This window comes from Ovis canadensis, chromosome 18 (genome assembly GCF_042477335.2).
Source record: "Ovis canadensis isolate MfBH-ARS-UI-01 breed Bighorn chromosome 18, ARS-UI_OviCan_v2, whole genome shotgun sequence".
NCBI lineage: Eukaryota > Metazoa > Chordata > Mammalia > Artiodactyla > Bovidae > Ovis > Ovis canadensis.
Window position 1 is genome coordinate 81,518,791 of NC_091262.1, and position 26,917 is coordinate 81,545,707.

Genomic DNA, 26,917 nt, shown 5'->3' on the forward strand with positions numbered 1-26,917 from the left:
TCAGGCTCAGTTTCTCTTCTGGCCTACAGCAGCAAGGGGAGGACCAGATTATCTTACATGAAAGCAGGCACTATCTGTGCACATACACAACTTGGTGTATTTAGTTACATCTTTTCAGTTCAAGGAGCCTGAGATAAAACCTATTTTAATATGAAGACAGGAAGGGCTTCCCTGGTGGCTCAGTGGTAAAGAAGCTGCCTGCCACTGCAGGAGACATGGGTTCCATCCCTGATCCAGGAAGTGCCCACATGTGACAAGTGAACTTGTGCGCTACAACTACACAGCCTGTGCCCTGGAGCCCGGGAGTCACAGCTACTGAGCCCACGCGCTGCGACTCCTGAAGCCTGAGCACCCTAGAGCCTGTTCTCCGCAGTAAGAAAAGCCGCTGCGATGAGAAGCCCATGCACTGCAGCTGGAGAGTGGCCCCCACTCGGCGCGACGAGGCCACGCAGCAATGAAGACCCAGCACAGCCAAAAATAAACACATGAATTATTAAGAAATAGGGAGACAGGAAATAGGAATATGAACAAGGACAGAAGACATTTCAAGAACAATTTCCAGATCCTGCCCTTCCATCTCTTCCAGACAGATCCTTAGATGTACATAATTTAGGCTGCAGAGGGCCCTTCAGACAGAAAAGTGGGTGGTGGTTCTTTTTTTCTCCTCCTCCATTTTGCATGTCACATGTCCACCTTGCCCCCCATTTCCAGGTCTTTATAGTACAATCATATCATTTGACACAAGTGCTACGAAAATTTCAAAGTGTTTCTTTAATTCTAGCCTTTATGAAAACCAGAAGCATCTTGTTGAGTACTGTCAGTTTCATTTCTTACCTCTTGGCATTCACTGACTCATTATTTAATGTGTGCCTTCAGTGAATAAAGCGTTGAGGTGGAAATCTCATCCGCCAGCCACTTCTCTGGCCAATGTGGAACGTTCTGAACCGTCCAAACCCTTTCTCTCAGCTCCTGCCCCAGGCTGAAACCCTTCTGTGGGTCCTCCGGGTCTTTATGCAGCTGACCTAGTTAACATTCCTGTCATCAGGAGTGCCATGCTGTGTCCAAACCTGGCCTGGGCCTGGCCTACCCCTCCAGTCTCACCGCTCACCTCTTGACCTTTACCTAAACCACCACGTTGCTCCTCATCCATACAGCTCATCCTGCTCAGCATCCCTTTTCCGCCACCAGCACCTGGCTAACTCGACTCATGCGTTTGGATGCAGCTTCACCACCACTCTTCCAGGAAGCTCTCCTGACCAACTCCCCAGGTTGGGGGCCAAATGCGCCTACAGGGACCCCCCCAGTCTTGTGCTCACCTGCATTGCTCAGTTGAACTGTGTGAAACACACGTTTAACTAACAAAAATCCAACCATCTCTGCTCGGCCAAAAAAAGAGAAGGACATTTTCATTCAAACAGGGCAGTCTTTGGCCTGAACACTTTCCTGAGAGGAAGCGATGGAAGCCCTGACTGCATCTAGTACTCCTATGTCCTAACATTGTGAGCATCTGTCCTTTCTGGGAGTGATTCTGGTGTTTAAAGACATGTATGTCTCACAGGGCAGGAAATGTCCCAGACAGAGCAAGAGGAGTCACATCCTGGGGGACCAAAGGAGAAAACATTAAAAATAGAAAAAGAAAAGCAGGACATACCCACTACAAGCGCTTTTCTTTTATGGAAATTTTAGGATATGAGTTCAAATCCCAGCCTTGCAGCTAACCAACTTGAGTACTTTGGTCACGTCACTGTAACCTGTTTAGACTTGGGATCACTACGTGTGTCTGCCCATCTTAGAGGGTTACCCCGAGGCTTGAATGAGGTAACAGATGTCTGGAGCCCACAAGGTAGACGCTGTTCACTGACTCCAGCTCATTCCGCCCTGCCTTCTCAGAACCCCACATCGAAGCATTCCATCCACCGCCGGCCAGACTCTGGGCAGGCCCACGGGACACATTCAGAGGCTCAGGAGCTAGAAAGGGCTCCAGGGGAGGTTCTATTTCCAACGTCCCAGTCTGCAAGGGTCCACCAAACTCCGCCCCAAGGTGGGACCCGGGGACGGAGTCCGGTCATACCCTCCCCCGCGACGGGGGTTAGGCAGTGGTCTCAGGGGGACTCTAGGGCCCCGGGCCCCCTTGTAGCGCTCTTCCTTCTGCAAGCTGCGTCCCGGTCTCTCTCCCTTCCGACCGCGAGTTCCTCGTGGGCGGGACGGGCCTGCTGCCCTCAGGATGCTGAGCTCAGCCCAGGGCTGCCCAGCGTGCCGGGGGCGGGAACGGTGACTGAGTTCACGGTTCCCGGGTCACCGTTAACGATGCAGGAACTTGGCTCCTCCCCGCAGCCCTGGCCCCCAAACGACTGTCACGGCTCCATCTAGATGCGGCGCGCTCCCAGCTTTTGAGGGACGCGACCTCGGCTGTTGCACACAGCAGACGCTCCATCGACGCTACAAACGCCAGTCCAGCAGTCTTAGCTCAGGCCGCCGCCCAGGACCATTTGCCGGCTCCTTCCCGAGGGCCGCGTGCTCAGGAACCCGCTGCCCTAGCCGCCCCAGCCGCCCGCCGGTACCAGCCAGCCCTTCCCAGCCATGGGTTCCGCCCCCTCGGCCCGGGAGTCGCCCCTAGCAACAGCAGTCCGGCCGGCTTCCTCGGGCCTCGCTGATTGGCCGAACTCCGGGAGGCGGCGGTGTCGTCACTTCCGGCATCCGGAGGCAGCAAAGGAAGCCGAGAGGCGGCCATCTTGGGTCCGTGAGGCTCGAAGGTGCCGGGAGCGGCGGTGTCGGCAAGCCACCGGGCGGAGGCTGAAGCGGAAATCGAGCCGGAGGGAGAAGAGCAGCCAGGCGCAGGCGCCGCTTCCGCAGTCCCCTCCATGGTCGGCGCCCGCAGCTCGCGGGGACCTGTCTCGCACTCCACATCCTCTTCTTCAGGGGCCGCCGGCGGCGCTGTGTGGAGGCTCCGGCGCTGAAATCCGCGGCGCGACGGGCGGGGGCGGAGGAGGAGGCGAGGGGGTCCGGGCCTGCGGGGCGCCCTGAGGCGCGGGGACGCCGGCGGGCCGAGCCGCAGCCCGCCGCCGCCGCCGCCGCCGCCGCCGCCGGCCCGGCCCCGCCACCGCCGACCGCGGGGCTCCTCGGCGCGGCCGCCGGGGCCGCGGGAGCATGAGCCCCGCGACCCTCCGGGGGACGGCCCGGGCCCGGCCCGGGTTCTAGACGGCCGTGGGGGAGGGGAGCCGCCCTCCCGCGGCGCCGCTCCGGAACCGCCGGGCGCTCGACGCCGCGACGCCGGCCCCGGGGCCGCGCTGTTTTGTTTCGCCCTCGCGTTGTGAAGTGAAGTGAAGTAAAATGTCCACTAGGACCCCGTTGCCGACGGTGAATGAACGGGACACTGAGAACGTGAGTAACCTCGGCGGCCGCTCGGGTCGGGTCTCCGCGCGCCGCCCGCGGGAGCGCGGCCGCGTCCCTGGCCCCGCCACCCGGGCTCCGGTGGGCGGCCCGTTTCCTGAACGCGCGGGGCGGGAAGCGGCTCCGTGACTACGCCGGGGGCTCTCTCGGAAGCGAAGCGTGGAGGCTGCAGCGTGGCCGCCCGCGGTCCTGAGAGGCGGTGCCGCGCAGTGGGCTCTCGGAGCGTGTCGCTTTTCAGATGAAGTAGGCAGCTCTTGAGAGGCTCTCGGGTTAAAAACTGGTTCTCGGTGTTGGCTCAACGCACTTGATTGGACCAAGTGGACTGTCCTTTATGCCTCGTTCTGTAAATCGTCTGCAGCTGGGTTTAGTGACAGTCACTATAAGTAAGCGCCCTCGGAGGGATCTTTTCGGCCCCCTTAGGCGGAACTCCAGAGCTATTCAGAAGTTCTTGGAGAGAGTTAAACTTAGCGAGGAGTAGCCGCATTTCCAGACGACTCTGTTTTGAAGGAGTTGGTTAAGCACCTTTCAAAGGAAGGTGTGTAGTCAAGCTGCCTGCCTCGCACTGCCTAGGCGAATCACCCACTCTGGGCTTAGCTCTTCTCCTTCCTCAAAAGAGCTTGGCTTAGATGAGCTCTCTGGTCCATCCTGGCACTCACATTCTATGATTCTGTAAAAGCAACCTTGGCTTTTGTTCGTGTGAACTTTTTGAAACGGCAAGGAACACAGTTTTAGTGACTGACAACTTGTAGTAAAAATTCCACTGGAGAGATGCTGATTCTGTCCCAGTGCGATTGGAACTTTTGTCTAGCTCTGGCTTCAGGACTGTTCCAGTCTAGCTGTGAGTTATCGTCTGTTAAAAACATCTATGTTGGGGGTGGGGAGGGAGGGATGGACGTGTACACACTGCTGTGTGGATAACCAGCAAGGACCTAATGTATAGCACATGAAACTGTTCAGTGTTGCGGAGCAGCCTAAATGGGAGGGGAGTTTGGAGGAGGACGGATACATGTATAGATAAGGCTGAGTCCCTCTCACCTGAAACTGTTCCAGCATTGCTAATCGGCTATACCCCAATACAAAATAAAAAGTTAAAGAAAAATCTAGAAAATAATTTGTAAAGAAACTTCACTGGCCTTTTATTATAAATGTTACGAGGTAATTCCTGGCAAGAAAATGCTGTCACTTAGGAAAAGATTCCTTGCTCTGCCTGTTATCATGCTTTCAATAACGTCCTGAGACCTTGTGACTTAGTGGTATCAAATACCTTCATTTTAGTCTTCAAAATGCCACTTAATTTGCTGGATAACTATTAGGTGCTTTAATCTGTTAATGTAAATCTTGGCCTAAAGCATCGCATTGGTATTTTAATGGATGATATTTAATGTTCTTTAACCTGGTAAATCAGTAGCACAGTGATGTATGTACCTTTCCATGACATGGATTAGAAAATTACATAAACAGTAATAGAAAATCTATTATTAGAATAGAACTAGTAATAGAAAATTTATTAGTAATAGAAGATCTATTAGTAATAGAAAATCAAAAGGTGAATTGGTGAATTCATTTTCTCATAGAACCTAATTCTTCATTGTTTTCTTGTTCTTTGACTGTGTAGAGTGGAGCAAGCAAAAATGTGAGTTAACTTGCATCATTGATTTTCACTCAGAGAAGCACAGTCTTACATTGAACCAGAGCAGGAGGTCCATACTTTGTATTTTGTTACTATTATTATTTTTCTATTTTTTGACTGCACTGCCTGGCATGTGGGATCTTAGTTCCTTCACCAGGCATGGAACCTGGGCCCCCTGCAGTGGATGAGCAGAGTGTTAACCACTGGACCACCAGGGAAGTCCCAGGAGCTGCATAATTTCTAAGTAAACTATAATCAGAAACAATGATAGCAGATTTGTGATAATGAAGGGTTTACACCAAATGGGTCTTCACTGGTTCTCTGTTGAATTTGTTGAATTATGGTGTAATCTTTTTGTGTGTCATTAGAAATTACTAAGTTAAAAAAAAATGTGGGGTATGGAGTGTGCCTTTATTCTCTTGGAATGTATTTAAAATTGGATTTCTGACAGTGGTAAAATAGAGGTTTGTAGCACATCATTGCATTATTTCACCGTGCCGTCTTTTTAACTCTGGTACTGACATGTTCTGAAAGTAGTTGTATATCTTTCACAGTGTGATACCTTGCGTGGTGTTTCACGTCTGGCATATACAATATTATTTACCCGATACTCCTGAACTGAGTATGAGACTTCCTGCCAGTTGAGTGATGAGAGTTCAAGAATGAATGGGAGTTCTCAGTTTGATGGGCAGCTCTTTTAAGTTGTGTATGTTGAGATAGAACATTCACTCTTCCCAAGTGTGCAGTTTGATGAGTTTTGACAAATATTTAGTTATGTAATCACTATCATGGTTAGAGAACTTCCCATTGCCCAAAAAGGTGCCCTGTGCTTCTTTACAATTCCCTTCCCCCAGCTGTTGGCAACTATGGATCTGTTACCTGTCTCTGTAGTTTCTCCTTTTCTAAAACGTTACTTGAATGGCATCAAAGAGCCTATAATCTTGTGTCTAGCATCTTTAGTTTGGCATTATTTTTGAGATTTATTTGTGTTTGTGTGTATATCAGTTCTTTCCTTTTTATTGCTGCGTAGTAAGTAGTTCATTGTTTGGGTGTGTAACCGTTTTTTTTTTTTTTTTTTTAATCCGTTCACCAGTTGATGGACAATTTTGGCTGATATGACAATTAGCTTTGTCTTTATATTTTGTAAGAAGATTCCATTTTGCTTACCCCCGAAATCTTATTTAAATTTTAAATAATTATATATAATTGTGTAAAGAATGGTGCTTATAGGTCAAGAATAATAAAAGGCAGATAATTTGCAAAAAGAAAAATCTCTTCATGCTGGTACACTACTCTATTTTCATTTATTTGATATCCAGATTTGAATATCCACCTTTAGCTGGTAGACTGTTTCCCTTTAAACCTTAAAAGGATTAAAAAAAAAAGAAAAAGCCTCAAAAGGACTAGTCAAACAGTTGGACCTAATGAGGATGTTGAGGCTCAAAAAGGTGACAGGAGCTGCTTGTAACTATTGACTTTAGCAGCAGAGCATCTACTAGGCCTCAGATCTCCATCCCAGTCCTCTCTGCCTTTTTGTGTATCAGACTGTTTCTCTAAATTTTATGTAGTAATTATTCAACTAGGGAGATGCAGTTGTACCAATACAGAGTATAATTAAAAGTAGACTTTTAAAAATATTTTTCTGTGGAAAGCAAATAGAGAATTTAATAGGTATTTATCAGTGGTTCTCAACTGGGGACAAGTTTGGCCCCCGGTGGACATTGGACAGTGTTGGTTTTGGTTGTCGTAACGGAAGAGGGTTGCTACTGACCAGGAGTGCACCTGAACATTCTACAGCACATAGCGCAGTGCCCCCGCCCCTCAACAAAGCAGCAGCCACAATGCCAGCAGAGCCAGAGCTCTCAAACCCTGTGGCGTATAGTTAGCACCCCCATTCCTGTGTACTCAGCAGCTCAGTGACCAGACTGGTTTTATATGTTCTGTCTCTTAAGAATCAAGCTCAGTACATATCATTTCATCTCTAAAGCTTTTAGAAGAGGTAAAGCTTCTTTAAAAATGTAATCTTAATCCTTTGTCATCATTTTTTAATAGCAAATACCCAGTTAGCAGTGTTCAAGTTTCCTCAGTTGCCTTTTTTTTTTTAACGGTTTGTTTAAATTAGAATCTGTATTGGGGTCCACGTATTATAGATGGCTAATAAGTGAAACAAGGTGCTTTTTTTTTTAAAGGCAGCAAAAAGTTTGCATTTTAGTTTATGTTCCGCAGTTGACCTGCATAGAGGTTATGAACAAATTATGTTTGTGTACTGGTAAATTTGAAATGTATTTTCCACTTACATTTCAAAGCATATGACACTTCGTAAGTAAGTACTTCCAGAGGCCCTGGAGTACTTTGCCAGTTAAACAGCTCCTGGTGTGTGTGCCCATTGTGTCCTTACTTACTGCATTATTTGTTAATGCAAACAGTCATCAGAATTTCTTATCTCTGTGAAATAATAAACCGATGTTGTCATTGTCTGGCCAGCCACTGGCTGTTTGACTATTACCCTGCTCAGACCTGAGTGCCTAATTGGTGTGTGGCACTGTGCTAGGCTCCATGGAGGATATACCTGGGAACTATATCACTCCTCTGCCTTTGGGCTCCCAGTCCCTGCAGAACACAGCACCCCGAGCTCTGTGAAACTAGCCTGCTAACTCTCAAACTGGAGCAAACACTGCCTGGAAGGCTTATGGAATCTCTGATGGCTGGGCTTCACCCCCAGACCTTGATTCTAGCTTTGGGGTCCTAGAGTTTGCATTTCTAACAAGTTCTACCAGATGATGTTAATGCTTCAGATCTAGGGACCACACTTTAAAGAATTGCTCTGTTAGTATTCAGTGAAGGCTTGCTGACTAAATTATGTTCCTTTAGATTGTATTGTGACTAAAGAAGAGATTTCGGTGGTTTCAATAACATTTTCAGGTTCCTTGAGTTTTAAAATTGGTACTTTGTTGAAAGTGAGGTTATTGAGAATAAAAATAGTTACTGGTTGTTGATTACTATGTATCAGGCAACAGTACTAAGTATACAGTATTTAATTTAAAACATGTAGTGTGATTTCATTTAATCTGCTAACTTCCAAGCACAACTGTCTATTGAATCAAGCTGTTTGGGCCTTTAAAAAAAAGGTTGCTTTCTGAAGAATTAATTTCTTTTATTGGGTCAAAGTGTTTGGGAAAAGATCTTACTCAGTTTGAGAGTCGTTTTCGTTTGTTATGTAAATTAGGTGAAGGTGGAAATTTTCAATGAGTAGAATATTTGCCGTTTAGATTGTGTGTGTGTAGGCTTGATTGTGTCTGACTTCTTTGCAACCCCGTGGGCTGTAGCCTTCCAGGCTCCTCTGTGGAATTCTCCAGGCAAGAACACTGGAGTGGGTTGCCATTTCCTACTCCAGGGGGACCTTCCTGACCCAGGGATGGAACCCACATCTCCTGTGCCTCCTGCAGCGCAGCTGGGTTCTTTCCCGCGCCTCCATCTGGGACGCCCTTTGACTGTGTAGTGCATGATTATTTGTATTGTAGTTACTTTTAAGAGATTCATACACAGTTTAATATGAATTAATAGTATCTGTGACCTTTAATTTCAAAGAGGATTGCTCTGGATTCTAGAACATGGCTAGATTTTATCCCTGGAATTTGTTTCCAAGCTGGAAGTAAGAGTCAAGGAGTATAGCCACTTCTGATTACCACTGGGAAGATTGAAGTATAAATTCACTTGTCTCCTATCCATTTTAAACTTTCAAAATAATGAGAAAACAGATCTCTTCCTTGGGACTCTCCCAACTTTAATGTTGTCTTACATGGGAATTTAAAGAATGTGCTTGGAATTGGTCTACAAGTAGTCACAAAGGGTTTGTGCTGACCCACGTGCACCTGCCTGTACAGTAATTGAGAGGGCAGCTGGCGGCACTGGAAGAAAATGACTTTTGAGGCAAGTCCAGCTTTTCCTTCAAACTAGATTCTTTAGCACTGCCCTTAGGTCACCTGAGCTGCTTGGCAAAGGTTGGTTAGTCTTACACAGTGCTGTGTAGACAAGGCATTGTTTCTACCTTATTGTATCTGGGTTACCTGGGATCTTGGTGTTCACAGCTGAAGCTTGAACAAAGCTTAAGATGTTTTGTTTGTATTTCTCACTAATAAGCAGTTGCTTGAGGGTGGAGGTTAAATCTTGTGGGACTTGTATTGCTTATTCACCTAATCATGTCTTTGACTCTCTGTGACTCCATGGACTGAGCACACCAGGCCTTCCTGTCCCTCACCATCTCCCAGGTTTGCCCAAGTTCATGTTCGTTGTATCGGTGAAGCCATCCAGCCTTCTCATCCTTTGACGCCCTCTTCTTCTGCCCTCAATTTCCCCCAGCGTCAGGGACTTTTCCAGTGAGTCGTCTATTTACATCAGATGACAAAAATACTGGAGCTTCACCTTCAGCATTAGTCCTTCCAGTGAATATTTAGGGTTGATCTCACTTAAGATTGACTGGTTTGATGTCCGTCCTGTCCGAGGGACTTTCAGGAGTCTTCTCCAGCACCACAGTTTGAAGGCATCCATTCTTTGGCGTTCTGCCTTCTTTATGATCCAGCTCTCACAACTGCACTTGACCATTAGGACATTTTATATGAAAATCTATTTTGGGAGAGTTTCATATGAAGTTTGAGTAAGCTGAACTCAAGGGTCTTATTCTAGAATTTTATATAGCCCCATTCTTTTTATAGTGAGTACCTTTATGACTTCATTGACCACGGTAGCAGATTAAAATGAGAATCCCAGAGAGGAGTAAACGTAGAACAATTTCCTAACATAGCCTTCTGCCCTCAGCCTTACCATTCTTTGTCCGAAAGCATGATTTAAGCTGGGCAGCCACTTTGATTGTTGAAGGCACATGAGGTGTTTTTGGTGGCACTCCGTTCACATACTGTCTCCACCTCTTTCCGTGTCTTCCTTCCCTTGGGTAGCCCTTGCCTGTCCCAGACTTGCCTTGCTATTCATAGGCATGTGTTAGCTTCACTAGTGGAATGAACTAAAGGAACTTATATACTTTTTTTCTTAAAAGACGGTTGCCTTCTAGACATTAAAGATTTTCAGTGATAAAGAACCTTCTACATACCATGGTAATGTATTCTAGTTACTTTTTCTGTTTGTTAACTTAGGTCAGGTGCTTCACATTTATTTCCTGCTTATTATATAGTTATCCTACTTACTGCTGTGAAACTAGCCACTCCACAACTTAGTAGTGTAAAACAACAACTGTTTCATTATACTCACAGATTTTGTGTGAGGAGTGTAATTCAAATGGGAATGACATATCTGGGACTTCACTTGGGATATCCGGAAAGGATTGGGGATTTGAACAGCTGGGTTGAAAGATGCATATCCTAAGTGAAAGTGAAAGTTGCTCAGTCGTGCCTGACTCTTTGCCACCCTGTGGACTACATACAGTCCATGGGATTGTCCAGGCCAGAATGCTGGAATGGGTAGCTGTTCTCTTCTCCAGGAGAATCTTCCCAACCCAGGGATCGAACCCAGGTCTCCTGCATTGCAGGCAGATTCTTTACCAGCTGAGCCACCTAAGACCACTTCTTAATCTGGCACACTGACAGGTATTGTCAGAAGGCTGCTGGGGCTCTTGGTCAGAGCCACTACATGGGCCTCTCCAGCCTGGAGACCTCTGTGTGATCAGACACGAGGTGGCTTGATATTTCAGCAAACAAGACAGAGCTGCTTGTCTTTTACCACCTATCCTCAGAAGGCACGTAGTATCAGTTCTTAGAATGCTAAAGCAGTCATGGGCACCCAGACTCGAGTGGAAGGGACCGAGCCCTTTCCTTGTAGTGGGAGTCAGAGACTTTGGGGTCATGTTTTCCAGCCACTGTAGTAGTAACTCTTGGAGTTGATAATCTGACCTAGCATTTTTTGTGTGACCTTTGAAGTTATTTAACTTCTTCATGCCTCATCTATAAAATGGGATTGGTGGTAGTAATCACCTCATGGGGCTGTTATAAGATACCTTCCATGCCGCAGCCTCCCTTACCTCGCTGTTTTCATCTCCTGCCTGGTCTCACTGCATCCATGGACCCCGGGGGCCTTCTCGCTGTTCTTTGAATACACCAGGGACACTCCAGCCTCAGTGCCTTGGCGCTGGCTCTTCTCTTTGTCCGAACACTTTTCTTCCAGGTACCCACATGGGTAATTCTCTCACCTCCTCTTCTTAAGCATCACCTCAGTAAGCCTTGCTCTAGCCATTGATGCCCCTCCCAACCTAACCCTGATCTAGTTTTTTTTTTTTTTAATCCCTATTGTGTTGTTACCTTTAACACGGTATATAGTTTATATATTTCTTAGGTTTATTGTGTTTTGTCGGTTTCCTCTGGCATACTGAACACTCCAGGAGAGCAGGAATATTTGTTTTGTTTATTGATACTATTTCAAATACCTAGAACACGCTGGTCATTTATTACAGGTGATCAGTAAATAAATATTGGTTGAATTAGTGATTAAATGGGACAGCATGGGTAAAGCATTTAGAATGGTGCCTGACACATAATAAGTAATGGATAAATGCTAGCCGTTATTAGTGCTTGTTTATTGGTCTTTTCATCTCATCTCTGTGTTGTCATTTCTTTCATTTCTCGTGTCCTGTGTCTTCGGCTTCTTCTTTCTGTATGTAGTTCCAATGAATTCATCTTCTTTCTCCTTTTTTAAAACCTCAGATAGCTTTCTTAAAAGGAAGCTTAATGGAAAGAGTCTGGGCTTGGAAGTCAGAGGTAAAGATGGGAGCCTAAGACTGTGGTTGAGGGAGAGATTCTGAAGATGTGATGTAGAGTGGACCAGATGTGGAGCCCAAAAGAAGGAGCAGCAAAACGTGAGAGAAATTCAGATTTGGAGTTAGAGGCTTGCGTTTGAACCTGGTCTTCCAATACTAATACAAGTAATCTGACCGTGGGCAAGTTAATTACTTGTCTGTGCCTCATTTAAAATTTTTTAATATAATTAAAAACTTATTGATATAATTGACATGTAGCATCATATTAGTTTCAGGTGTATAACGTAGTGATTTGATATTTGTATATGTTGTGAAATGATCACCACAATGAGTCTAGTTAATATCCATCACCACATATAATTAAGGGGTTTTTTCTGTTCATGAGAATTTTAAAATCTACTCTTTTAGCTGCTTTCAAATGTATAATTCAGTATTAGGTATCCAGTGTCATATAATGAGCACGCTGTGCACGACATCTTTCATCTAGCGGAAGAGGGCAGCACCGTCTGTCCAGGGCTGCTGTGACTGGAGAAACGGAGACCGACTGAAGAGGCCAAAGGTGCCCGGCCAGGCTGCTCCGCGCGGCGAGGGCCTGCGTGTGAATGGCAATCCCCCTTCAGGTAGCCTCTGTGGTGCTGTTCTAGAAGACCGGGCGATCTAAAGGCTGCTTTATTCAAGGTTACTGACCCACCTTTCTAGTTTTGTTTTTCCTAACTGTTCACCTATTCTCCTGACTATTCACCTAGCAGTTTCACACCTTCTGGTTGCTGGGTCCTGTGTTCTAAGAATATGGAGAGAATTCTTACCATCAAAGAGCTCTTAGTCAAGTACTTCAGCGTAGAAATTAACTAAAGCAAGGGGATGCAAGACAGAAGTGCCAGCCTAGTCAAGAACAGAAAGAGAAGAAATTTCCAGCAGTCACAATGTCAAGGAATTAAGCCAATTTATTTTCATTGTTAGAGGTGTGTGAAAGAATTGTGAGAGGTGAAATCGGCTAGACCTTCAGGTTAAGGGATGTCTCTCCCAGTACCCTCCAAGCTTTTTAAGCTTTCCTTGTGCTCATGTCTGGCTTGAAATGGCCTTTATCTTCCTTTAAAACTCTGCTACTTGTCTTTCAAAGACTCCATCCCCTTTCTTTTCCTTCCTCTTGGACACCTATTTTTCCTTCATCTTGCCTGAAAGTGGTCATGTTGTCTGAGTGCTTAGAGCTGCATTGTCCAGCACAGTAGCTACCAGCTATGTGTGGCTACTGAGCCCTTGACATGTGACTGGTCTGAGTTAAGACGTCTTGTGAATATAAAGTATATTCCAGATTTTAAAGACAATATGAAAAAAGGAATGTAGAATCGTACTCTTTTTATATTAGGTGTTGAAATATTTGGGAATACATTTTTAAAAATAAATTAAACATTGAATACAATTAACCTATTGCTTTAATAGAAAGATGAAAGCTCCACACATTTCTCACAAACCTGCTGGGTGGTGCTCGGAGTATTGGCACTTTGATTCTCTCATGGGGCAGGGATCGCCCTCGTTTCAGTTACTGCTCTCCGTTAGCTCCCCAGCTAAACTGTGTGCATATGCTCTATTTGTTTTATTTCTCTGGAGAGCCTGTTATTTAATGAGTACTTAGCATATAATTAACTGGTCAAAAGCTACTGAGTCACTTTTCTAGAGCTACAGTTTGTGCTTTATTCTTCTGAGAGTAAATCAAGTAAATTAATTTTCAGTATGTTTCATTATTATGATGCTTCATCTGCTGTACCAGTAATCAGTTCAGTTCAGTCACTCAGTCGTCGTGTTCAACTCTTTGCGACCCCATGAACTGCAGCATGCCAGGCTTCCCTGTCCATCACCAGCTCCTCTCATGTCCATCGAGTTGGTGATCCCATCCACCCGTCTCATCCTCTGTCGTCTCCTTCTCCTCTTGCCTTCAATCTTTCCCAGCACCAGGGTCTTTTCAGATGAGTCAGTTCTTCACAACAGGTGGCCAAAGCATTGGAGTTTCAGCTTCAATCCTTCCAATGAATATTCAGGACTGATTTCCTTGAGGATTGACTGGTTTGATCTCCTTGCAGTCCAAGGGAGTCTCAAGAGTCTTCTCCAACACCACAGTTCAAAAGCATCATTCTTCGGTGCTCAGCTTTCTTTATGGTCCAGCTCTCACATGCATACTTGACTACTGAGAAAACCATAGCTTTGACTAGACAGACCTTTGTTGGCAAAGTAATGTCTCTGCTTTTTAATATGCTGTCTAGGTTTGTCATACTTTTCTTCCAAGGAGCAAGCGTCTTAATTTCATGGCTGCAGTCACCATCTGCAGTGATTTTGGAGCCCAAGAAAATAAAGTCTTTGTCACTGTTTCCATTGTTTCTCCATCTATTTGCCATGAAGTGATGGGACTGGATGCCATGATCTTTGTTTTTTGAATGTTGAATTTTCAGCCAGCTTTTTTACTTTCCTCTTTCACTTTCATCAAGAGGCTCTTCGGTTCCTCTTCGCTTTCTGCCATAAGGGTGGTGTCATCTGCATATTTGAAGTTATTGATATTTCTCCCAGTAATCTTGATTCCAGCTTGTGCTTCATCCAGTCCGACATTTCCAGATGTACTCTGCATATAAGTTAAATAAGCAGGGTGACGGTGTACAGCCTTGCTGAACTCCTTTCCCAATTTGGAACTAGTCAGTTGTTCCATGTCTGGTTCTAACTGTTGCTTCTTCACCTGCATACAAATTTCTCAGGAATCAGGTCAGGTGGTCTGGTATTCCCATCTCTTTCAGAATTTTCCACAGTTTATTGTGATCCACACAGTCAAAGACTTTGGCATAGTCAATAGAGCAGAAATAGATGTCTTTTTGGAACTCTCTTGCTTTTTCCATGATCCAGTGGATGTTGGCAATTGGATCTCTGGTTCCTCTGCCTTTTCTAAATCCACCTTGAACATCTGGAACTTCTTGGTTCACATACTGTTGAAAGCCTCACTTAGAGAATTTTGATCACATGCTTTGCTAGCGTGTGAGATGAGTGCAGTTGTGCGGTACTTTGAGCATTCTTTGGCACTGCCTTTCTTTGGGATTGGAATGAAAACCGACCTTTTCCAGTCCTGTGGCCACTGCTGAGTTTTCCACATTTGCTGGCATATTGAGCATCATCTTTTAGGATTTGAAATAGCTGAGCTGGAATTCCATCACCTCCACTAGCTTTGTTTGCAGTGATGCTTCCTAAGGCCTGCTTGACTTCAGACTCCAGGATGTCTGGCTCTGGGTGAGTGATCACACCATCGTGGTTATCTGGGTCATTTAAGATCTTTTTTGTATAGTTCTTCTGTGTATTTGTGCCACCTTTTAAAAAAAATATCTTCTGCTTCTGTTAGGTCCTGTTAGGTCCTAATACCAGTAATAAGCGTTTTATTACAAACAAAACCAAGTTGGCTGATTTTATGCATATGAACAATAATAGTTCCCTTTCCCTATTTTCATATTCTTGGAAACATTTTCATAAACTCAGCTGCAGAAGCCACATCCTGATGAGTGTGAGGCCGTTCTCTTTATTCCTGTTAATCCCTATATATCATGTCCCTTATCTTTCCAAGATGTTAGTGTTCTTATATGTGTTCTTAAACGTATGTGTTTTGTGCTTTGTGTAAATAGTCCAGTCTCATCTATGTATCAAACCTGTCGCCTCTAACTGTAGAATAGCACTTCTGTGGTATGAGTCTGCCACATTTTACCTACTTGCCGAGGGGAGACGTCTGCTGCATACATGCACACATACACAGTGCGACGATGAACGTCTTCATACATGTCTCCTTGTGGAGCCGTGTAAGAAAATCTTGCAGATGTGTAGCTAGGAGTGGGTTTCCTGGGTCACAGGAAATGTCAGGCACTTGTGGCTTGCTCTTCTGGATGGCTCCATCAGCCATACTCCCACTAGTAGTGCACAGGGGTTTTGTAACGGTAGTTCCTCCATCGTTAGAATTCTCCAGTTTTCTAATTTTTTTTTGCTAGCCCTAAGTATAATGTGATACTTCATTGTTAATTTGTGTTTCTTTATGATTTTTCAGTTCCGTTAAGTTGCTCAGTCGTGTCCGACTCTTTGCGACCCCGTGAATCACAGCACGCCAGGCCTCCCTGTCCATCACCAACTCCCAGAGTTCACTCAAACTCACGTCCATCGAGTCGGTGATGCCATCCAGCCATCTCATCCTCGGTCGTCCCCTTCTCCTCCTGCCCCCAACCCCTCCCAGCATCAAAGTCTTTTCCAATGAGTCAGCTCTTCTCATGAGGTGGCCAAAGTACTGGAGTTTCAGCTTTAGCATCATTCCCTCCAAAGAAATCCCAGGATTGATCTTCTTCAGAATGGGCTGGTTGGATCTCCTTGCAGTCCAAGGGACTCTCAAGAGTCTTCTCCAACACCACAGTTCAAAAGCATCAATTCTTCGGCGCTCAGCCTTCTTCACGGTCCAACTCTCACATCCATAGATGACCACTGGAAAAACCATAGCCTTGACTAGATGGACCTTTGTAGTACATCTGTATTTCTTGGCTTTGGGGGCCTTTTATAAAATGCTGTTTTTTCTCTGTCCCTTTTCTACTTGATTATTTATTTCTTGTTGATTCTTAGATACTCTTTGATTTTCTAGGTATTAATCCGATGTAGGTTTTAGACATTTCATGTATCTTCTATCATCTTCGTAGAAGTCCCTTTGGACAGAAGCTCTTAATTTTGGTGTAACTCACATGAATGTTTGCCTTAAGTTTGTGCATTTGAGCTTTTGCTTAAATATCTGGCTCACAAGGATATTTTCTTAAATTTCATTTTATACTTCACATGTGGGTTTTTTTAGTCCCTGTAGGTTAAAAGGGCACCTCCCTTCTGCGTGGGGACGTAGATAGGGGTCTAGTACTGTGTTCCTCTGTGACTGATCCAGTGAGCCAGTTTTCCTCTGCTGCCCACTCAGTGGTCCGTCCTTTCCCTGCTGGGTTATAGGGTTGCTTTCATTGTGTCTCGTGTTCCCATATACTCAGTGGCTTTTATCTTGGTGTTTAGTTGCATTGCCTGTTTTTCTGTTGTGCCAGTAGCCTACAGGTTTTCTTTTCTTTAACAATTACTATGGCTTTAGAGACTATTGCAATCTTTGTATCTTTATATGTATATGCTTATCAAACTTTTCATGTTAAAATCAGTTTAGACTTAAAATTGTGAGATTAGTACAGAGTACATGTGTGCTCTTCACTCAGTCTCCCCTGATGTCGAGCAAGCACTTAGATACCAGCAAGCCAGTGAAGTCGCTCAGTCGTGTCCGACTCTTTGTGACCCCATGGACTGTAGCCTACCAGGCTCCTCCATCCATGGAATTTTCTAGGCGAGAGTACTGGAGTGGGTTGCCATTTCCTTCTCCAGGGATTGAACGCAGGTCTCCTGCATTCCAGGCAGATGCTTTACCGTCAGAGCCATCAGAGAAGCCCAAACCGTGGTACAATTATGAAAACTAGAAAATTAACACTGGCCTAATACCGTTAACAAGGGCTGCAGAACTTGCTTGAATTGTCACCTGCTTTTCTGCAGGGTTCTTTCCCTGTCTCAAGATCCAGTCAAAGATCCCACAATTTAAGTTTGTCTAATGTTGTCTCAGAATTAGGTTAAGGTTACATCCTTTTGGCAAGAACGCCACTGGAAAGATGCATCACCCTTAGTGCATGCTCCTGAGGGTACAGTGTGATGCAGGTGTGTCTTGTTACTGGTTTTAACTTTGATCACTTCTTATTTCTGAGCTTTATTTAACTCTTTTTTAAGGCTGACCTGGTGGCCATGAAATATTTGTCCATGTACACTTTGAGTTCAGTTCACTTCAGTCGCTCAGATGTGTACGACTCTTTGCAACCCCATGAATCGCAGCACGCCAGGCCTCCCTGTCCATCACCAACTCCTGGAATTCACTCAGACTCGTGTTCATCGAGTCAGTGATGCCATCCAGCCATCTCATCCTCGGTCGTCCCCTTCTCCTCCTGCCCCCAATCCCTCCCAGCATCAAAGTCTTTTCCAGTGAGTCAGCTCTTCGCATGAGGTGGCCAACGTACTGGAGTTTCAGCTTCAGCATCATTCCGTCCAAAGAAATCCTAGGGTTGATCTCCTTCAGAACGGACTGGTTGGATCTCCTTGCAATCCAAGGGACTCTCAAGAGTCTTCTCCAACACTAGCGTTCAAAAGCATCAATTCTTCGGCGCTCAGCCTTCTTCACAGTCCAACTCTCACATCCATACATGACCACTGGAGAAACCATAGCCTTGACTAGACAGACCTTAGTCGGCAAAGTAATGTCTCGGCTTTTGAATATGCTATCTAGGTTGGTCATAACTTTTCTTCCAAGGAGCAAGCATCTTTTAATTTCATGGCTGCAGTTACCATCTGCAGTGATTTTGGAGCCCAAAAAAATAAAATCTGACACTGTTTCCACTGTTTCTCCATCTGTTTTCCATGGAGTGATGGGACCAGATGCCATGATCTTCGTTTACTGAATGTTGAGCTTTAAGCCAACTTTTTCACTCTCCTCTTTTACTTTCGTCAAGAGGCTTTTTAGTTCCTCTTCACTCTCTGCCACAAGGGTGGTGTCCTCTGCATATCTGAAGTTATTGATATTCCTCCTGGCGATCTTGACTCCAGCTTGTGTTCCTTCCAGTCCAGCGTTTCTCATGATGTACTCTGCATATAAGTTAAATAAGCAGGGTGACAATATACAGCCTTGACGTACTCCTTTTCCTATTTGGAACCATTCTGTTGTTCCATGTCTAGTTCTAACTGTTGCTTCCTGACCTGCATACAGGTTTCTCAGGAGGCAGGTTAGGTGGTCTGGTATTCCCATCTCTTTCAGAATTTTCCACAGTTTATTGTGATCCACACAGTCAAAGGCTTTGGCATAGTCAATAAAGCAGAAATAGATGTTTTTCTGGAAGTCTCTTGCTTTTTCCATGATCCAGCAGATGTTGGCAATTTGATCTCTGGTTCCTCTGCCTTTTCTAAATCCAGCTTGACCATCAGGGAGTTCACGGTTCACGTATTGCTGAAGCCTGGCTTGGAGAATTTTGAGCATTGCTTTACTAGCATGTGAGATGAGTGCAATTGTGTGGTAGTTTGAGCGTTCTTTGGCGTTGCCTTTCTTTGGGATTGGAATGAAAACTGACCTTTTCCAGTCCTGTGGCCACTGCTGAGTTTTCCAAATTTGCTGGCATATTGAGTGCAGCACTTTCACAGCACCATCTTTCAGGATTTGAAACAGCTCAACTGGAATTCCATCACCTCCACTAGCTTTGTTCATAGTGATGCTTTCTAAGGCCCACTTGACTTCACATTCTAGGATGTCTGGCTCTAGATGAGTGATCACACCATCGTGATTATCTTGGTCGTGAAGATCCTTTTTGTACAGTTCTTCTGTGTATTCTTGCCATCTCTTAATATCTTCTGCTTCTGTTAGGTCCATACCATTTCTGTCCTTTATCGAGCCCATCTTTGCATGAAATGTTCCCTTGGTATCTCTAAGTTTCTTGAAGAGATCTCTAGTCTTTCCTGTTCTGTTTTCCTCCTCTATTTCTTTGCATTGATCACTGAGGAAGGCTTTCTTATCTCTTCTTGCTATTCTCTGGAACTCTGCATTCAGATGCTGATATCTTTCCTTTTCTCCTTGCCTTTTCGCTTCTCTTCTTTTCAGAGCTATTTGTAAGGCCTCCCCAGACAGCCATTTTGCTTTTTTGCATTTCTTTTCCATGGGGATGGTCTTGATCCCTGTCTCCTGTACAGTGTCATGAACCTCATTCCATAGTTCATCAGGCACTCTATCTATCAGATCTAGTCCCTTAAATCTATTTCTCACTTCCACTGTATAATCATAAGGGATTTGATTGAGGTCATACCTGAATGGTCTAGCGGTTTTCCCTGCTTTCTTCAATTTAAGTCTGAATTTGGTAATAAGGAGTTCATGGTCTAGCCACAGTCAGCTCCCGGTCTTGTTTTTGTTGACTGTATGGAGCTTCTCCATCTTTGGCTGCAAAGAATATAATCAATCTGATTTCGGTGTTGACCATCTGGTGCTGTCCATGTGTAGAGTCTTCTCTTGTGTTGTTGGAAGAGGGTGTTTGCTATGACCAGTGCATTATCTTGGCAAAACTCTATTAGTCTTTGCCCTGCTTCATTCCGCATTCCAAGGCCAAATTTGCCTGTTACTCCAGGTGTTTCTTGACTTCCTACTTTTGCATTCCAGTCCCCTATAATGAAAAGGACATCTTTTTTTGGTGTTAGTTCTAACAGATCTTGTAGGTCTTCATAGAACTGTTCAACTTCAGTTTCTTCAGCGTTACTGCTTGGGGCATAGACTTGGATTACTGTGATACTGAATGGTTTGCCTTGGAGACGAACAGAGATCATTCTGTCGCTTTTGAGATTGTGTCCAAGTACTGCATTTTGGACTCTTTTGTTGACCATGATGGCGACTCCATTTCTTCTGAGGGATTCCTGCCTGCAGTAGTAGATATAATGGTCATCTGAGTTAAATTCACCCATTCCAGTCCATTTTAGTTCGCTGATTCCTAGAATGTCAACGTTCACTCTTGCCATCTCTTGTTTGACCACTTCCAATTTGCCTTGGCTCATGGACCTGACATTCCAGGATCCTATGCAATATTGCTCTTTACAGCATGGGATCTTGCTTCTATCACCAGTCGCATCCACAGCTGGGTATTGTTTTTGCTTTGGCTCCATCCCTTCATTCTTTCTGGAGTTATTTCTCCACTGACCTCCAGTAGCATATTGGGCACCTACTGACCTGGGGAGTTTCTCTTTCAGTATCCTATCATTTTGCTTTTTCCTACTGTTCATGGGGTTCTCAAGGCAAGAATACTGAAGTGGTTTGCCATTCCCTTCTCCAGTGGACCACATTCTGTCAGACCTCTCCACCATGACCCGCCTGTCTTGGGTTGCCCGGTGGCCATGGCTTAGTTTCATTGAGTTAGACAAGGCTGTGGTCCTAGTGTGATTAGATTGACTAGTTTTCTGTGAGTATGGTTTCAGTGTGTCTGCCCTCGGATGCCCTCTTGCAACACCTACCATCTTACTTGGGTTTCTCTTACCTTGGGCGTGGGGTATCTCTTCACGGCTGCTCCGCAAAGCACAGCCGTTGCTCCTTACACTTTAGAGTAAGTATAAAATTACTCATAAACTACTGGCTGGAAATGTTAGTTGAGATTGCCTTGAACTTTCAGATAAATTTGGGTAGATTGTATAATATTATCTGTCGAAGAGTGTGGAATTCCCATTTTACAGTATGTAGAGTATCTTTTATGTCTTTTATTAAAAATTTAAGGCTTTGTCCAGGGAGTTCTTGCATAGTCTTAAGTTAGTTTCTATTTACTTTTTAGTTTTTATTGCTATTATGAAGGTTATTTTTTAGTTAAATTTTGTGGTAGGTTACTACTAGTATAGGGAACTTTTGTTATAGGTTGATCTTGTACCTTGCTAAGCTCTCTCTCTTGAGTTCCAGTGGTATTTCCAATTCTTTTGGTTTGCAGGTAGTTTATATCATCTACAAATAATGACATTTTCTCTCCTCTTAAGATTCTTATAAATTTTTCCTAAAAGTATGAGCCATGAGCTCCAGCTTTTTGTTAAATAATGGTAGTGATAATAGGCAGCTTTGCTTGTTTATGATGTTAAGAAAATGATTCTGAGTTTCTCTGTTTAGGACTTTCCTGGTGGTCCCGTGGTTAAGAATCTGCCTGCGCATGCAGGGGACACAGGTTTGATCCCTGGTCTGGGAAGATTCCACATGCCATGGGGCAGCTAAGCCCATGCGCTGCAACTGCTGAGCTGTCATGCCGTAGAGTCTGCTCCGCAACAAGAGAAGCCACTGCAATGAGAAGCTCACGCTCCACAACTGGAGGGTAGCCCCAGCTCTCTGCAGTCAGAGAAAGCCCACACGCAGCAGTGAAGACCCAGTGCAGCCAAAAAATAAAAATAAAGTTTCTCTGTTTAGTGTAATATTTGTTGAAGGGTTTTTGGTCTATGATTTTTGTCAGATTGAGAAAGTTCCATTCTGTTCCCAGTTTGCTAAATTTTTTAAAGCACAAGTGATTAATCCTAACAGATCTGCTTCCTTCAGTAAATGAAGTAACTGCTCAGTTGTTTTCAAAAGTAAATTTTGACTTTGTGAGTATCTCTGAAGTACAAAATACTTGAGAAACAGCTTTTTACTGTCATAGTTTGGCTTTGTAGACCCCCCCCCCCGCCCCCGCTTTTGTAAATTTCCCCCCCAACCCCACCTTTGAAAATCCTGCCCATGAGTTAACGAGGTGGCATGTTATTTGAAGGATTAGAAAGGATGTGTGGGCACACATTTTATTGGAGGCCAAGCTCTGTTCAGGAAGAATTCAGATACAGCATAAAGTTGCTGTAGACATTTAAACCTGATTTCTTAAGTAGGCCTCTCAAATTTCAGGTTGGTGCTTTAGCAGGTAGATCCAAGGGCAAACCTGGAATCATACAGTTTAAAAAATCATATAGTTAAAACCATTTTTTTCAGTGTGCCTGTGTCTAAGGTGTATTCCCATTTGTGTCGTCATAAGCACAGCAGGTCGTGTTCTGCGGCTCTTTCTCGCTCTCGGTCTCCTTCACTGGATGCAGTCCTTTACAGTGTTGTGCTAGTTTCTTCTGTGCGGCAGAGCGAGTCAGCCGTACGCGCATGCGCTCTGTTTTAGATTTCATTCCCATGCGGATGCTTACAGAGTTTTGAATCGTTTCCTGTGCTAGGCTGGTTCTTGCTGGTTGTGTGTATATGTCACTCCCGGTCTCCTCGTTTGTCCCCCACCCGCCTTCTCCCTCTGGTAACCATAGGTTTGTTTTCTACATGTGTATTTCTTTTTGGTAAATAGGTTCATTTTTACCATTTTTTTAAGATTCCACAAACAGGTGATAACACCTGATACTTGTCATTCTGTTTGACCTGCTTGACTCGGTATGACAGTCTCTAGGTCTGTCCATGCTGCTGCATATGGCATTGTTTCATTCCTCTTTTTTTTATGGCTGAGTAATACTGCGTTATGGGGCTTCCCAGTTGGCGTGGTGCTAAAGAACCAACCTGCCAATGCAGGAGACGCAAGAGACACAGGTTTGATGCCTGAGTTCCATAGGGTAGGAAATGGCAACCTGCTCCAGTATTTTTTTTTTTTTCTTTGTATTTTATATTGGTGTATAGCTGATAACAACGTTGTGATAGTTTCAGGTGGACAGCCAAGGGACTCAGCGGTTAATATACATGTATCCATTCCCCCTCCAAACTCCCCTCCCATCTAAGCTGCCATCACATTGAGTAGAGTTCCCTGTGGTGCACAGTAAGTCCTTGTTGGTTACCCTTTTTTTTTTTTTTTTTTAAAAATTAAGTGTCCACTTTTAAATGATGGGTGTATCTAAGAAGCCATAACAAGGAAAATTAGGAAATATTTGTAAGAATAAAAATGAGAAGATAATTTAGCAGAATTTGTTTCATGCAGCTGAAACTGCTTGATGTGGTTAAGTGCAACGAGGAGTCTTACATAAGGCGTGAAAACAAATAATGGACAGTAGCATAAAATTTTGTGAAATTTGAACAAAATCTGTACTTTAGTTAATATGGTATCATGTTAATTTCCTGTTTTGTTTCTTTTTAACAACATAGTATTTCTTTATATTCTCAGAATTGGATTAAAAGTTTTAAACCTCATTCAAGTTTTTTTTTTTAAGCCACTAAGATAATAAACTTTCTAGACTTTTAGTTGTAACCGCTTCAGTATTCCTGCTTAGAAAATTCCATGGATAGAGGAGCCTGGCGGGCTACAGTCCATGGGGTTGCAAAGAGTCAGACAGATTGAGCGACTGAACACACACACACACACTTCCGTTTTATATATCTGTTTCGTTGATGGACATTTAAGTGGCTTCTGTGCTGCAATGAACATTGGGGTTTTTGATGATGACCGTTCTGACTGGTGTGAGGTGATATCTCTCTGGTTTCTAGAGCTCTTCTACGTGTAGACACATTTTTAAAGAAGAACTAATATGTATAACGAAACGGAGTGCATTCCTCATTCACTCTTTTTATTGCTTCTTTCTTCTGTGTTGATACGGCACCTGGGACAATTTAGTAGTGCTTTGGCTAAAACTAACTCACTTATACCGTGGCTTAACCAAATAAGGGTTTATTTGTCTCACAAAACAACTAGACAGCCTCTAGTTTTGGTTCAGCAATTCAATATTGTTGGAGTTGGTGGTTTTTAAAAATATTTTTGTCTTTTCTCTCATGTTTGAGACCTGCAGCTACAGGGTAACTTACAGAGCTGTAGCTCTTGTGGTTGCATTCAAGGCAGCAGAAGGGAGGAAGAGGCCGTATTAGTTAGTGTACCTGTCTGCCTTTATGAGAAACAGAATTTTTCCAGGACCACCCAGTAGACTTTCACTAATGAGAACTGACCAGAACCAAGCCATGTACTACCTCCAGCTACAGGGGAGTTTGGGGAAACAAGAATCTCACTGGCCATGTCTCCTCCCCAGAGCCGCTTCTGGCTTCTGTTAGATAGGACGGGGGCACGTCCTACAGCATTGCTCCACTCCTTAACATTACCTAGCAGCTTAGATATCTGCATTAAACAGAAACTTTAGTTTGATAGTGAACACTTTATGAATTTGTTAATACTTATCTCTTTGCCTTAATTCTGCATAATTTTTAGTAGCACTGCCCATGTTCTAGTTTTCTTGGTGGATAAAGTGGTTCAGCTTAATTCTCTGAGAGAAAAATCTGGACTCTTTTACTCTTTAATAAAGATTAAATTAAACAGCTTTGAGTGCCCGTTGGGTTTTTAGTGCTTCCACAAAAAGTGGCTACTATTAATGTCACTTTTTGTTGTCACCTTAGGGAGAAAAAAATTTATGGATAAATTGGCTAATAGTACAAGAATTTATTTGCTAAAACGCTAGGAAATTATTTCTTCTTTGGGGCTACTGATGGATGCATGGGGAGGATGGAAGCCAAGTAGAATCAAAATGCAGTTTAATTTGCTTCTGTTCTGAGAGAATTTTTTAGTTAAAAACCTTAGGTTTTAAAATTTAAGTTTATCAAACTAAATATTCTGAGTTTAACTCAATAGGAATTTAGCAAACATCAGCTATTTCAATCTGTTATATGAGTTTATACTCTTGTGGGAAAATACAGGTTTCTTTTGGGGTTTGTATTACTGTTATTTGCCTGAGGGTGTATTATGTAGGCTAGGTTATGCTGTGGCAACATACATGACCAGAATCTTAGTGGCTTAACATTGACTCCATGAAGCCTGATTTCCATTTCCAGGCCATTTGGTCCTGTGATCCTCACTCTTCGGACAGGATTCTAAATTCAGGAGAACAGAAGAACACAGGGCTTGAGTCAAGCACTGTCAATAAATACTTCAGCATGAAAATTACATATTCACTTTCACTCATATCTCATTGGCATTGGCCAAACTTGGGCAAATTACTGTGTGGAACCTCAAGTTGAGTGAGTTTCTCTAGGAAGTCTGAGTAATGTGGATAAGTGTCTATAACAAAGTAACAAGATAGAGACAGATACAAGCAAAGTACATTGGGAGTCCAAAGAAAAAGCAGTTCTGCTGGGATGCAGGAAGAGTCAAGAAAGATGGGGACAAATGACTCAAGCATACTGGAAAGAGTAGGATGTCCTTAGGTTTGAATGGAAGAAAGGGCACTCAGAGGGATGGTCACGCTAGAGAATAGTGGTGATGTAGTGGCCGAGGAGTAATGGCTTAGCTCAGAGAGGGCCTTGGTCTCATTCAATGTTCGTGCAGCAGCAGTCCATAGTGGGCACTGTTACAGTTTCTGGGAATGTCTGATGGTGAGCAGACGGAAATCTCTGCTCTCTTACAGGGCACCTACTAGTGGGCGCAGTGCTAAGGAGTTTGGGGGCGGTTGTTCGTGTTTTTGTTTTGTTTTGTTTTGGCTTTGCTTCACGCAGCATGTGTGATCTTAGTTCTCTGAGCAGGGATGGTCTGGGCCCCCTGCCGTGGAAGCACAGTGTCTTAACCACTGGACTGCCTGAGAGGTCTCAGGAGTTACTTTTTTATTATAAATAGATTGTAGAGTAAGCAAAGGTATAAACTTCATGCCTATTAATTTTAAGGTTCTTCTAATATTTCTATTTTACATGTAGTAGAAGACGGTTGATTTGTGCAACAGTTAATATTTTGTCTACTTAACTGTGCCACACTCCAGAAAATTAATTTTCTATAAACTAATTAATACATGAAGGGTTGAATTTATGAACATATAAATTAAAAGTGTATGTTAAAAAAAAGTGTATGTTTGCATTTAAAAAGCTTTTATAACCAAAATTTTGAATAGTAGTTTAATAACTGTTTTCATTGCATAAATGGTAAAACCGCTAGCCATACACCTCATGGTTACAGGGACTTTGTTTTATGTACTGCTCGTTTCTGACACTCAGAACAGTGCCCAGCTCATAATTATATAAAATTGATTATACATTATCATTCAATAAATATTTGAATAGAAGAAAGAAGTTTGGGAGATAAAAATTTCTTGTAATTTAACCATCTGAATGCTATGGTGATTAGTGTTTTGATATCATTTATTTTGTCATTCCAATATTTATTAGGGCTTCCCTGTGGCTCAGTTGCTAAAGAATCTGCCTGCAGTGCAGGAGACCCAGGTTTGATCCCTGGATCAGGAAGATACCCTGGAGAAGGAGATGGCAAACCTCTCTAGTATCCTTGCCTGGAAAATCCCATGGACAGAGGAGCCTGGTGGGCTGCTTTCCATGAAGTCACAAAGAGTTGGGCATGACTGAGCAACTAACACTTTTCACTTTCCAGTGTTTATTAAGTACCTGTTACATATGTCAACTACTGTTCTAAGATACAAGGAATAGTAAATTACTGTCCTTGTTTTTATGAAACTTATGTATAGTTTGGAAATAAGCATATATCAAACACGTTTACCAAAATTATTTTAAAACCGTACTTTGTTGCTGTTCGGACTGCAGCATGCCTGGCTTTCCTGACCTTCACTCTCTCCCAGAGTTTTCTTTAAACTCATGTCCATTGAGTTGG

The 26,917-nt window shown here is 43.7% G+C and overlaps 1 protein-coding gene across 10 annotated transcripts in view; it reads left to right on the forward strand.

Annotated features, from left to right (window-relative positions):
- The first annotated feature begins 2,699 nt into the window (after positions 1-2,699).
- MARK3 (microtubule affinity regulating kinase 3) overlaps positions 2,700-26,917 on the forward strand; it is a 112,409-nt gene continuing 88,191 nt past the window's right edge. For 6 of the 10 annotated variants that reach the window (XM_069559879.1, XM_069559880.1, XM_069559882.1 and 3 more), the window contains exon 1: positions 2,700-3,381. In XM_069559879.1, the coding sequence (XP_069415980.1) occupies positions 3,331-3,381 (51 nt within the window). In that variant the 5' untranslated portion in view covers positions 2,700-3,330. The remainder of the gene's footprint in view (positions 3,382-26,917) is intronic. The other 4 variants (XM_069559885.1, XM_069559887.1, XM_069559888.1 and 1 more) reach the window with 2 other exon arrangements.